This window comes from Alligator mississippiensis, chromosome 8, assembly GCF_030867095.1.
Source record: "Alligator mississippiensis isolate rAllMis1 chromosome 8, rAllMis1, whole genome shotgun sequence".
Lineage (NCBI taxonomy): Eukaryota > Metazoa > Chordata > Crocodylia > Alligatoridae > Alligator > Alligator mississippiensis.
Genome location: NC_081831.1, coordinates 10,832,202 through 10,846,099, shown reverse-complemented (window position 1 = coordinate 10,846,099; position 13,898 = coordinate 10,832,202). Strand labels below are relative to the sequence as shown.

The 13,898-nt window shown below is 48.6% G+C and overlaps 1 protein-coding gene across 5 annotated transcripts in view; it reads left to right on the top strand.

Annotated features, from left to right (window-relative positions):
• Positions 1–13,898, top strand: part of CACNA1G (calcium voltage-gated channel subunit alpha1 G) — a 346,031-nt gene that overhangs the window by 271,617 nt on the left and 60,516 nt on the right. The window contains exon 1 of one of the 5 annotated variants that reach the window (XM_014601881.3): positions 6,021–6,124. The exons of the other annotated variants lie outside the window; for them this stretch is intronic. Coding sequence (XP_014457367.1) covers positions 6,095–6,124 — 30 coding nt within the window. The 5' untranslated portion in view covers positions 6,021–6,094. Of the gene's footprint in view, positions 1–6,020; positions 6,125–13,898 lie in introns of those variants that run through there. 5 annotated transcript variants of the gene reach the window in all.

Genomic DNA, 13,898 nt, shown 5'->3' with positions numbered 1-13,898 from the left:
AGTGCTGGTGGAAGTGCACTTCCAGTTTCGCCACTGGCTTGGTGATCGGCTGCTGTGGGATCCCCACCATGGGTGATCAACTGCTGGGGGACCTTCCCTCTCCCGTCAGTGATCTGGTGCCCCCCTAGACTCAGGAGGCACCAGTCGCCCATGTCTTGAATGACTCGCAGATTTGGAATTGATTTGGCTGATTTGATTTGGGACATGAATAATTTTACTTTAAAAAAAAAAAAAATTTCATTCATCCTACTAAACATCTTTCACAGAAAAACCTGCCATGAAGAGGGGTGTGCAATACCTGCCATGGGCTTCATTGATTAAGGTCTTACTATTTACAAGCACACCGAGGAATGAATCTGTGAGGTGCCAGGGAGATGCTGTAGGTGTGCGGGAGGGGGACGGGGTACAGTCAGTCGCGGTGCTGCTTGGGGCTAGGGCTACCAGTATGGTTCCTTCAGGAGGCTTGGAGCAGGCCCCCACTGGGCTTGAGTTTGAGTTATCGTGTTTACTGTTTTCAATATGAAATGGTAGAACAAACATGTGTAGCAAAGAAAATGGGTAACCCATACCATGCAACATGGGAAAGGTTTTGTATCTGAAGAGGCAAGGGGCCTAATTCTCTCTCTCTCTTTCTTTTCTTCTGGTGCCTGGATGCAGGTCTGGCATTGAAAGAGCCCCCAGGCAATACCAGCAGCCTAAGGATGCTCCCCAGCCAGCAGAATTATTTTACAATGTATTTTCTGGTGTACTTATCATACCACAGCTGGAAAGAGCAGTTTTGCTTTCTCCTTACCCCTCCCTTGTGCTTTCCAGTAATTGTGACTGAAGGAAACTTCCTTTGTTACCTGGGATGCGGGGAGGTCCTTACTCTTTGCTCTCAACCTGCCTGGCACGTGGCATGTTCCACTTCAGGATGACCAACCTGCAGCATGTGCGCCAGCAAGTGGCATAGGCAGCCTCTGTGTGTGGTACCAGGGAGGGGACAGCACAGCAACAGGTAGGACCGGAAGCAGAAAGCAGAGCAGCAGATCAGGCAGGGCAAAGGGATCAGTGCCGTACTTGGAGACGGTGCAGGACTAATTCGTAGCATAGCTGCCAAGAAGGTTGGCCCCCACTGACCTAGTCTAACCCAAGGTCTGACAAGCAAAGCCAAAGCTGCAAGTAAAACCCACGTCTCCAGTTTCCCAGTCTGATGTCTTCTCAGTCATATCAGGCCACTTCCAAACCACTCGGTGCATCTTGGAAAATCTAAAGCTTAAAAGAAAATCTGTTACCTCGGTAAAAAGAATGAGTGCTATTTGCAGCACTTCAGACACATTACAGCCTTGGAATTGCACACAGCCAAATGAAGCACCGTGATTAACAGCAGTTATCTGAGTGACGTCCCTAAGAAATCAGCAAGAATGAATTATTCACAACCATTCCCAACTTCAGAACGTGGCCGTGAATGCACATCTCAGTAATAAACATCAGTAATCTGCATAGGCATTTCTAAACCTGCTTGGATTCTAAATCCCAGTGGTCCAGGAAATACAATCTTTCTTTCTTCCTGGCACCCACTGTAAAGGAGGGGGAGGAGATGAAGGCAAATGATTGCTGGAACCGATAACTAAGCAATGGCAATGTTCTGCATTTATTGTAGCTCATGGGAATGGCAAAAATTATCTCTAGGTTCAAATGTTAAACATAAATTTGTGGATCTGGAGTTTGGTAAGTTCATTATACGGATAAACTAGTGGCCACCAGCAGAATCTGAGCCTCAATCTGCACCCCTGCATGCAGCTGAGGTTAGAGGTGTTACAACACAGAGCTTTGGTTTGGGTTCCTTTGCAGCTACATTATTAGTCAAAATTCTGCGATGAAGTGGCTGACTCCATTGCCAATGAGCAATGCTGTTTTTTATGAGCACCAAAGTTTGAGCATAAAACAGAATAGACCCTCAAACACTCCAACTTCCAGCCTTTGACATAGATTGGAATAATGTAAATTTTTGCAGTAATATGAATTATGCTTGGGAAGCGCTTGTGTTCATTTGTCACAGGGTATGTGCACAGACTCTTGTTGTAAATGTCAGATCAATGATTGCTTTTAATGAATGGCTATATTATGATAACACCACTGCAGGATGCAATGAGGATCTGAGGCCCACTTTGCCAGGACTGCAAAGAAAAAATTGAAAAGATATGAATTGAAAAGATTTTCAGATCTTTCCTTTTGGTCCATCTTTTCTCCCTTTGAGTTATTAATCTCAAATAACCCTAAGGGGACAATTCCTACTCTATAAAGCCAGTCAATGGGAATTTTACCATTGGCCACACACAGTGAGGCCAGGGATTCACCCTCGGTATTCCCATTTCTCTGAATTATTATTGGGTTTCTTTTGTGCTGAACCACAAAGCTATCGTGAATATTTGTTTTTTAACATCAAAGACTGACACTGCCAATAAGGCTTGATATTTAGAGCTGAGAATCAGTAATCAAGAGTGTGGACTCACCGCTACCCCAGCTTTTTATTTTCCAGTGTGTCTTGTCTTCTGTTGGCCTTGTTCCCTGCATGAGGCATGGTCACTTATAGCGGCGCACACGGGGAGTGATGTGTTACTACCAGAATAAGGGAAGGATGCTAATAAAACAGCATTCTTCATGCAGAAGTAATTGGCTGAATGAGGGGCAGGACAACAGAGGATTAGGCCCTGCTTAATTAGTTCCTAGAGTGTAAACTCTTCAAGGTAAGAAGCAATTGTGTTTTGTTATCTGTGCTACACAAAGCACATTACTGGCACTATATGAACTATATTCTCCAGAAAGTTACTCTCCTATCTAAAGGGCCTTTAAGAACAAGGAAGCGATTGCCTTGTGGCTGTGTCTTCAAGCCTCTGTCCCTTACCGTCATTAAGTGATGGGGATTTCAACACCTGCCGTCAAGACAGAGCTGCAAATATTACAATGCATCTTAAACGTGGGCTCAGTCATATGTCCAGCAGGAGCAGAGAGGCAAGAGGTTGCAGCTGAAAACATTTTGCCTCCAACACCATCACCAAGAGAACAGATATCTTACAATTTCCCACTGGTGCAGGTAGGATAAGTCTCTTAGCAAATGTCTTGACTGGAAAAAACAAAAAAGAAAGTGTGTTCTAGTTAACTAACATGGGTTGCAATGCTGGTGAAGGCAGGGCAACTTGGCTTTTAACATGGGTTGAGCAGCTTGAGTTAAAACCTGTGGAGCAGCCTGGGACCTAGTTCCCACTTCTGACCTGCGAAGCCAGGGTAGCATCTTTCTTTTCTTTTTTTTTTTCAGGGAAAATGACACCCTTGGGAAAGGTGAACTCAAGTTGTGTCCCTGAACCGTTGTGTTCCTTCCCACTGCATTGGTCTTTCTGAGCTTGCTGGCCTAGACAGCTTCAGCAGTCGAGAGAAATACCTCTTCTCAGGGTAAAATTCCTGAGTTTAGGACATCCGATCCATTTTAGTGTTGGGCAGATATGAGCTGAGAAGACATGGGGGAGGACTAAGAACCCCAGCCTGTGTCCAGATGATACCAAGGACCCAATACAGCCTCAGACGTACCCAGGAGGAGCTCTTGGCAATACCTGGTAAGTGCCTCTGCTGTCAGATGCTAGGTGCTCAGTCTATAAACGAAAGTGTTGTGAGAGCAGGTCTTGCTACAATGCTAGCACTGCCCCGGTCTCCAGATGCTGCAAAAACACGTCCATGAGGGAGAAATGGCTGAGGGGTGGAGAAGCTTGCATTGCTGTTGCCTGATGTATATCCGGCTTTCTGATTAAATAAGGAACTTGAGCCTCCAGTCCCGAAACCAGTCACTTTGCAACAGCAACAGACTGAGTTTGAAAAGCTTAGTCATCCAGGGCCCAAACGTGGGTTGCATAAATGACTTTTTTTTCCCACAGCACGGCACTGGGAGCTGGCATTGAGTTGCTCCATTATTAGTACCCCCAGAGCTGTCAGGGTCCGTCCCAGACAGAGCCCCTACTCTGTAGGTATGGCCCCCATTCCTTACTCCTGGAAGTATATCTTGGCATTTGGCTGTTTTAAAATCCACTTTTGTTTAAATAGCTTAATACACAAACTGGAACAGTTTATATGACAGTGCTTTGCTTTTTACTAGTCTGCAAATATCTGTGCCAGCTACAGATCTTATCACCAATATTTATTTCCGCATCATTAACAAAAATACTGACTAGCATTGGGCCTTGCACTAAAACCAGCAGATCAGCACATAAATGCCCCGGTTGGATGATGATTCCTTTATGGAGACTGCTTTTAAAAATCTGTTCATTAGTCGTTCCTAATCTATTCATCAGCTGCTTCATTTGTATTGTAGTGCTGATTTTTTTTTTATCAGAATGTCTTGCGGGACTAAGTCAGATGTTTTACATGAGTCAAAAGAGAGTACAGATACATACCTTTATCAACCAGATACATAATCTTCTTAAAGAACTAAGTCCGGTTTGTTTGACAAGATCTATTTTCCAAAGAAAAAAAAAAGGATCAACTGAAATTAATTATTTCCCCATTAATTTAATCCTTTAACAACTCAACTCCTGTCAGAATGTTTCAGTTCTTTGGCCCAGGCGTGATGTCAGGCCAACAGGTCTGTACCTGTATCGTGACTCACCTCTTTTTGAAGACTGGCATAGCACTACCAATGAATGGCTAAAGATGGATGAAAAATGAACAAGCCAGAGCTCTCCTCAACCAACTCTTTTAGGACTCTTGGGTACATATTAGCCAGGCCTAACAATTTGGAAACTTTATCCCTGGTAAATATTGATTACCGTTCTCTTTAGTTACTCATGCACTAAAAAGACTCCCTGCGAAAAGTGTCCAGTGCTCATAATGGAGGTCAGGAACAGATGCAGGGGATGCACCACTGGAAACAAGTCAACTGCAAGGAACAAGAATAAACTGTGCAGCTCAGTTCAGCAACCTGGTTAAACCCAAGCAGTAGGCTCATCTTCTCCTGTTGCTGATGATTAGTACGGCTAATTATTCATTTTCCTACTGTGCACAAAGCCTAGAGCACTAAAACTGTGCCGGCACAGTTAATATGCAGTGTTGCAGAATCTGGGCCAAATGCCACCCTGAGCCCCATCGTCTGGCTCGTGTCTCCTTACACCCGTGGGTCTCAACCTGGGGGCTGTGGCTTCCTGGGCTGCCTTGAGACCTTCCTCAAGTGGCCATGCACCGTCACCGCTGTTTGGCGTGCAAACGAACACGATTTACAAGATAAAACCCACAGGTTTCAAATAGGCATCCTTGGCGTTCAATACCTTCCGGCCTGTTGTGGTTGGGTTTTTTTTTTTTTTTGTTTGTTTTTCTGAGACTTTTGAACAGGAAAAAATTGGCTCTCTTATCTCTAGTCAAAACAACACCTGAAACTTGAGAGAGAGCAATTTCTGGGGCGCGCCTTGAGCCTAAGGATGTGTTTGGTAGCCGTGTTGGTCTGAGACAAAAAGAAATGCAAAAATCTACAATTCTTGGTTCAGAAATGACACCTTGTATTCATGACCGCCGCGTACCCCCAGAAGCTGGGGGGGCGCGGTGAGCTCCCGCAGGTGGCCGCAGCACTGTCAACAGCGGTGGCAAGCAGGCGGCGACCACCCGCAGACATCCCTGGCAGTGCCCAGCGGCCATTGCGGACCGCCTGCAAACGCCACTGGCGGTGTCACCAGTGCAGCGGTGGCGGGCAGCGTCAGCAACACCTTTTTGCAGGGCGTGCACGTGCCAATGCTTGCATGACACCGAGACACTGCCAAAAAATATATATATATATTTTTCTGCAAAAATGATCTTTTTTTTCTATGACCCCAAAAGCTTGCAGAAAATGATGATTGGTTAATTCATGTATTTATTTATTTATTTATTTATTTATTGTTGCAACGTCTCCGTTGGTCTAATACAAAGTATCCTTGCTGAACCGAGAGTTGCATTGTTGCGTTTCTTTTGGAGCCTGGCCGTGGCTCCGAGCCCGCGGACACCCCGCCCACCGGCCGCGGCCCGCCCCGAGCCGAGCGGAGCGGGCGAGACGGCCCGGCTGCTCCCGCAGTCGGCTCCGGCCGGGCGGCCCCGCACCATGGAGACTTTCTGCGGGTCCCCCTTCTGGGTAAGCGGGTGCCGCGGGGGTGGAGCGGGCGGACGCGCGGTCCGGGGCTCCGGCCGGGACACGAGCTGCTGCGCCCCGGGAGCCCGGCTCCGCGGGGGCTGCCCCGTGCGCGGCGCGGGGTCCCGTGGGCTCCCTGCGATGAGAGGTGCCCTGGGCTGGGACTCTGCAGGCCTCGCACCCTCCTCCTCCCGTCCATCCCCCCGGGAGCCTGGCGCGCTGGGAAATGCAGCAGCAGGGGAGCGGTGCAGCCTGCCCAAGTCCCATCGCCCACGTGCCAGACCCCAAGCCTTTTTTTGGTTTGTTTTGCAAAACTACTGATTTCTATGTCAATAAATAGATATAAGTGTGCGTCGAACAACCCGTCAAGTGACCGCTGCGGTTCGCTTGACGGACCGAAATGCACTTAGATGGGTCGGAGCTGGGCCGTGCCCCCTTCCTCTGTGGGATTGCCGGGTTGGGGCTGGGCTGTGCCCCTTCCTCTGTGGGACCAGGTTGGGGTTGAGCTGTGCCCTTTTCCTCTGCGGGATCGCCGGTTGGAGCTGGGCCGTGCCCCCTTTTTCTATGGGATTGCCGGGTTGGGGCTGGGCCGTGCCCCCTTCCTCTGTGGGATTGCCGGGTTGGGGCTGGGCTGTGCCCCTTTCTCTGTGGGACCAGGTTGGGGTTGAGCTGTGCCCTTTTCCTCTGTGGGATCGCTGGTTGGAGCTGGGCCGTGCCCCCTTTTTCTATGGGATTGCCGGGTTGGGGCTGGGCCGTGCCCCCTTCCTCTGTGGGATTGCCGGGTTGGGGCTGGGCTCTGCCCCTTCCTCTGTGGGACCAGGTTGGAGTTGAGCTGTGCCCTTTTCCTCTGCGGGATCGCCGGTTGGAGCTGGGCCGTGCCCCCTTTTTCTATGGGATTGCCGGGTTGGGGCTGGGCCGTGCCCCCTTCCTCTGTGGGATTGCCAGGTTGGGGCTGGGCTGTGCCCCTTTCTCTGTGGGACCAGGTTGGGGTTGAGCTGTGCCCTTTTCCTCTGTGGGATCGCTGGTTGGAGCTGGGCCGTGCCCCCTTTTTCTATGGGATTGCCGGGTTGGGGCTGGGCCGTGCCCCCTTCCTCTGTGGGATTGCCGGGTTGGGGCTGGGCTGTGCCCCTTTCTCTGTGGGACCAGGTTGGGGTTGAGCTGTGCCCTTTTCCTCTGTGGGATCGCTGGTTGGAGCTGGGCCGTGCCCCCTTTTTCTATGGGATTGCCGGGTTGGGGCTGGGCCGTGCCCCCTTCCTCTGTGGGATTGCCGGGTTGGGGCTGGGCTCTGCCCCTTCCTCTGTGGGACCAGGTTGGAGTTGAGCTGTGCCCTTTTCCTCTGCGGGATCGCCGGTTGGAGCTGGGCCGTGCCCCCTTTTTCTATGGGATTGCCGGGTTGGGGCTGGGCCGTGCCCCCTTCCTCTGTGGGATTGCCAGGTTGGGGCTGGGCTGTGCCCCTTTCTCTGTGGGACCAGGTTGGGGTTGAGCTGTGCCCTTTTCCTCTGTGGGATCGCTGGTTGGAGCTGGGCCGTGCCCCCTTTTTCTATGGGATTGCCGGGTTGGGGCTGGGCCGTGCCCCCTTCCTCTGTGGGATTGCCGGGTTGGGGCTGGGCCGTGCCCCCTTCCTCTGTGGGATTGCCGGGTTGGGGCTGGGCTGTGCCCCTTTCTCTGTGGGACCAGGTTGGGGTTGAGCTGTGCCCTTTTCCTCTGTGGGATCGCTGGTTGGAGCTGGGCCGTGCCCCCTTTTTCTATGGGATTGCCGGGTTGGGGCTGGGCCGTGCCCCCTTCCTCTGTGGGATTGCCGGGTTGGGGCTGGGCTCTGCCCCTTCCTCTGTGGGACCAGGTTGGGGTTGAGCTGTGCCCTTTTCCTCTGTGGGATCGCTGGTTGGAGCTGGGCCGTGCCCCCTTTTTCTATGGGATTGCCGGGTTGGGGCTGGGCCGTGCCCCCTTCCTCTGTGGGATTGCCGGGTTGGGGCTGGGCTGTGCCCCTTTCTCTGTGGGACCAGGTTGGGGTTGAGCTGTGCCCTTTTCCTCTGTGGGATCGCCGGTTGGAGCTGGGCCGTGCCCCCTTTTTCTATGGGATTGCTGGGTTGGGGCTGGGCCGTGCCCCCTTCCTCTGTGGGATTGCCGGGTTGGGGCTGGGCTGTGCCCCTTCCTCTGTGGGACCAGGTTGGGGCTGGGCCATGCCCTTCCCCACCCCGCATAGGGTCAGGTTGAGGTGGTTCACCCGTCCTTTCCTCCTCCCCAGGGTTGGCCCCTTCCCCCCCCACGGGGCCAGGCCATGCTCCCTTCCCCTGTGGGGCCAGGTTGAGGCTGGGCTGCCCCCCACCCTCCTCCACATGGCTGGATGGGGCCATGCTGTGCCCGCACACTAGCAAGATCCTGCCCATGGGTGGAATTGGCACTACCCACCTGGCCCTGAAAAGGTTGAGCACCACTATATTAAGTGATGCCTCCCTTGTAAGGCTCTTCGAGAGCAGATACACTACAAACACAAGGGCTCCATTATCAGTATTGATTATCTGACCTCCCGAGGTAGTTGGCACCATGGAAGCATCCCCGTGAGCCACTGGGTGAGGCCCTGAGCTGTTGGTTTCTGCAATATTTAATCTTTCACTTGTTTCAAAATCAAATGTCTGGCAGCTGAGGAGGCAGCTTTCCACATGTTGCCTGGGGCTGTGGCGTTCTCCTGAGTCTGCAGACAGCACCTCCGCCGCTGCTCAGAGCGGTGCCAGGCAGCGCTGCTGGGTCACTGCTGTTATTCAGAGAATTCAACTGAAACCTGTCAAAGTGTCAAGGCTCAGCCCCTGGGCTCTAGCATCCAAATGGCGAGGCTCAGTTGTTAGCACTGAAGAGTATTTTGGAGAGTAAATTCTCAGCATTACTCCTGACCACCTCAGCCAGTCCCAAAGCTGTAGTAATAGCTTTCGAAGTCTCACTGCAGCACAGGCAGATGTGTTATACGTGAGGGACCCCAACAGAGTCACTGGGACTTAAGCACACCTGATGTCCAGGGAGCTGCTCTGTGATGACTTGTGAATACCGTATGCCGATCTAGTGAGGAGGATTTTTATTTTTGAATATAGGGGGCTGTTGAGGGAAAAACAAGCCAGAAGGAGGCAAAAAATCTAGCTCAAGGCAAGCCATTCTTAGCCAACATTGGAGTCACATCTGGACTCTGAGGACCCCTCAGAGCTTAGCCCTGTGCTGAGCTATAGGTCTGACTTTGTCCAGACAGATTAAAACCCAGGAACATAGAAAGATAAAAGTTCTGGGAGTTTAGAAAAGGACGCTCTCATTGGGGAGGAGAAGCCAAGTTGCGATGCATGCACTTGGTGGAGGTGTCTGAAGAAGAAAATGTGCCCCAACTCCCTTTGGGAGATGTGAAGATGTTAGATAAAATGGACACGTGCCACTTCTTGGCTCTTTTAAAATTCTTTTTCTCTTGTTTCTGCAGTGAAATCAACCACATTATGGTTTTAGCATGCCTTTTTTTTTAGCTCCCTGGCCCTTGATTTGCTCTCAGGCTCCCAAAGGGAGGGACCAAAGGTGCTGAACCTGGTCAAGCCATGTGGGCTGAGCATGACTGATATACAGGGTAACAATGATCTTGAGACTCAGTTTGTGAGGGGGAAGATGGGAGGACATAGCTGCGACAGAGAAAGACCGGAGGGGCACTCGGGAAACCCCAACACGGAGAGAGGTGCAGGTAGCCCTGTAAGCGTGACAGCATGTGCTTTCTGCTTTGCAGAATGGAAGTGGACGTGAGCCTGTGCTTGACAGTTCGCTTAATTTGGAGTTCAGTCTTGCCGTAGAACAGCGTAACATAGTCTTAACAGCATAAGATGTTCAGAAACACCCATATCCTAATTTCAGAAGGGACTTCGGCTGCTTACAGATGTGGAAAAACCCCCCAAAATGGTGCTTTAAGCTCAATGTACCCCCGCGCCAAGCACAGTGCATGCCCAGCAGAGGCAATGCATAGTTAGACCCAGCTTGCCCAACATCTGTACAGTATAGATCAGGTGCTTCAGTGGACCTTTTGGCGCTTTTATCTAAAGCTGAATCAGTTATATAAAATCGCCAAAAAACCCCACTGAAACACCTGATCTCTGTACAGTCATCGAGGAGCCAGGTTGAACTAGCATGCTTCCTCTTCCAGTAAAGTGCTGTTTGTTTGGTTTTTTGGAGGGGAGGTAGGTTCACATCTGTCAGAAGCCTTCAGCACTTAGCCTTTCAAAAATGTGGCCCAACTTTTGAAACTACAATTTAGGCACTTAAGTCACTTAGGGCACCTGTAGACAGATGGGGACACTGCTCCAATGTGCTGTAAGTCCAGTGCATCAGATCAAGTCTGCTGCAGCGTGACCATTAGCACGTTCCAGCAGCCTCCGCGTCTCATGTATTCAGCATCCCCGGGCTTCCAAATGGCATGGAGGCACTTTAACTACCACTCTTTGAGCGAACTTTAGTTGAAGCACCCCCGCCACCGTTTTGAAGTGCAGGATGCTGAATGCACGAAACGCTGCAGACACTTTAATTAAAGCAGCTCTCGGAGCCCCTCTAATTAAGTGCCTCCCCACCACCACCCCCGGCACATGTGTAAAGATGCTCTTAGGGGCTTTCTCGTTTGTTTGCTATCAAATATCTTCTCTGGGGACATCTGGGGCTGTGTCCTGCTAATCCTGGTGGATAAAGTCAATCAAGCAGGTATTTTCCAACTCTTACTACTACTGTAATCCCTTATAACTTTGGAACAAGTGGAAACAAGGCAATACTGCCGGCCACTTATGTGTCACACAGATCTTAAGTTCCTAGAGCAGGTTGCATGTGCTTAGTACATAATGACACATAAAAGGAACTTTCTCCCATTCATACTTCCCTAGAGAGGTTGTTCATCTGTAGCTTTAAGGCTTGCTGTAGTTTTCTTTTAAATTGATCAGAGCAATATTTGTCAGCCGAACAGTGTGACCACAATGCCTAGGGAGATGGGCGGATTTTAGGTCTGGATTTCACACGCTTATTATGCTTTAGTACTGTTACCTATAAGCGGCATACTTAACCATTCAGCGAGTAGCTAACTATCAGAACTGGTTAGCTTCCTCACCTGCAGCCCTTAAATCAAGACTTTGACTTCTTTCTAAACAATCAAGCTGGCACAGTCAGGTCAAGGTTGGGGTTGGTCCAAGGTGTTTTAAAGCCACCGGTGTGGTCTCCTCTTTTGTTGTGCTTCCTGCACCATTAGCCCTAGTGTTAGTGGAAACAATGCTGTAGTGATATGATACTGGGGGGAGCTTAGGGGTGTTTTAAGTACATATCCTTTCAGGCGTTTTCAGAGCTCTAAGTGACTTAAGCCTAGGTGTTATTGAAAGTCAAATGATTTGTTCTGTTGAAAATGTTATTTCAAAACTCTTAGGCACTTCTGAAACTCTCCTCCGGTATTTCAGTCTTCTGGTTCTCTCGATCTGTGGTTTCCTTACATTTTTATGAAAACGATTTGATGTTTTTTCAAAGCCAAAGTCAGGAAAAGGTGACTTCACAATTGAGGTAAGCCATTTAAAATACAGCTTCCATAGATGTTTCGTCCCTGTCCAGAGAATTCAAGGACTTGTTTTTAAAAATACATCTTGGAAGTAACAGCATTGGCCGGTTTAAGAACAGCTGCTAATTCCTCCCTCTGGGCTGAAGTGTTGGTCGTTTGGATGGTCCACATATGGTTTTAAACTAAGTAAAAGTAGCTGTTGCTCGCACGTCACAGAGCTCATTTGAATGATCGTGCGAGAGAGAGAGAGAGAGAGAGTGTGTGTGTGTATTCATACTGCAGCTTAGTATTTTCTTACAGAATTCAGTGGAGTCAGGATTGTCCCCACATCTCTTCCCCTTTTAAAAATCCATCTGTCCCACCCCTAAGTGGGTGTAGGATCCACTCGTGGGGAGCTTCTCAGAGGACCAGTCCTTTAGATCAGAAGAGACCTTTTTTTCCCCCAGATAGTGAAGGCGGCAGCCTTGGTGATCTGACACCCAGGGGTGCTGCCAGATCCTTTGAAAGGTGCTGCAGAGGTGTGAGGAAGGGAGGGAAGTGTCATGAGAGAAGCAGATAAAAACAGGCTCAAGCTTGTCCATGGCCCCTCCGTCCCTTACCCCCAGTGCCTGGTCCCGGGCAAGGAAGGAAGCACTGTAACATCTAAATTAGGTTTTGAAACTGGGTGCCACTCAGGCGTGCCTTGAGTCCAAAAAGGTTGAGAATCCGTGTTGTAAAACTGGAAGGGGTAATCCCGATGATCGAGCTAGTGTCTTCCTGCATAACAAGGCCAGAGAAATTCACACAGCGATTTTCACGCTGAACTTTTGTTGAGCTTCTCTACCAGAGCATATCTATTGATTTAAGAACTTCAGTAGATGCAGATCCCACTACTTCTCTTGGTAGGCTGTTTTAATGGTTATTTGCCTTTGTTGTTAAGACCTCTTCTTATGATGTTGAACAGTCCTTAAGAGAATTGGTCCCTTATCTTTATTGAGGAGTTTGATTGCCTTGGTAATGGTAGATTCATAGATATTAGGGCTGGAAGGGACCTCGGAAGATTTGGTATTAATATATATTAATCATTCCAGTCTCTGGATTTCCCAGCGTGTTTGGTTGTATCTGCCTGTTACATTGCAATTTGTACAGACTTTTCATTTTTGTGGGTGATATGGTCTGAATTAAGCACGTTATGAGGAGGTGGCAGCGAACAAAGTAGGGTGAACTGGCCAGAAATACATTTGGATTGGAATTTAAAAGAGGGTTTCAAGCTGTCAGAGCAGCCTTCTGGTAACAGTAGTTTGGGCAGCAAACCTAACGAGTTTGACGAGAGGACCTGATTCCCTTATGAATGGGAGTATATAACACGGTCAACTACAATAGGAGGCAGCTAGATTGAGTGATCCAGGAGATTCCTTCTAGGCTGATGTTGGTGGTTTTTGTGACTAACGGTGGTCTCAAGTTGTAGGCTTGCCATCAAGACCGTAGTTTTGGCTCACGGCTTATATGAGAGAGATTTGAAATCTTTCCACAAAGTGATGAAAATGAGAAAGCAATGCACTGGTGGCTTTAATTTACATGCACTACAAGCGCTTCGTTGTCCAAGGTTACAAGGTAGCCACTCCTCTTGATCCTTTGCCCAGAAAACTTCGTTTCTCTTCTCTAAGTTCTTTTAATGTAGCATATAGTAATTTTGAAAGGGGTGGGGAAGAAAAGAAAGAGCAGCAACTGAACTGTGCATAAAGACTCATAGAAATACATTGATTTCAGACAGAGTGCTTTATAAAAGCAAATAGAAAATCATATCCTTGTTTTAGAGCTGGTGGGGGAATTTTTTTTATAAACTTTTTTTTTTTCCAGCAAATACCTAGTCATCTAAACAGAAAGGTTTCAGGGGAAAGAGTGTATTTTGATTTTTTTTTTTTTTTCCAAACTCAAAATGAAAATGTTCGTGCCTTCTAGGTCAGAATGTTGCAGTTTTGGTCTGTTTGCTTGCTTTGAAATTTAGACAAATGATTTTTTTTTTAATTGAAAGTAGGATTTGGTCAAAAGTAAAACAAAACAAATAGTTTCAAAATTATCATTAAGAAATGCCTTAAGAGACCCAGCCCAAAATAATTCATGGATTTATTTTTGTTGTTATTTTTCCTATTCAAGGTATAAAATGTTTTGGAAATTTCTAAGCCATTTGTAGAATGGCAAAGCCATTTCCTAGCTGGGTCTATCTGTTCTACATTTAGGGAAAATGAAGCAAAGAGA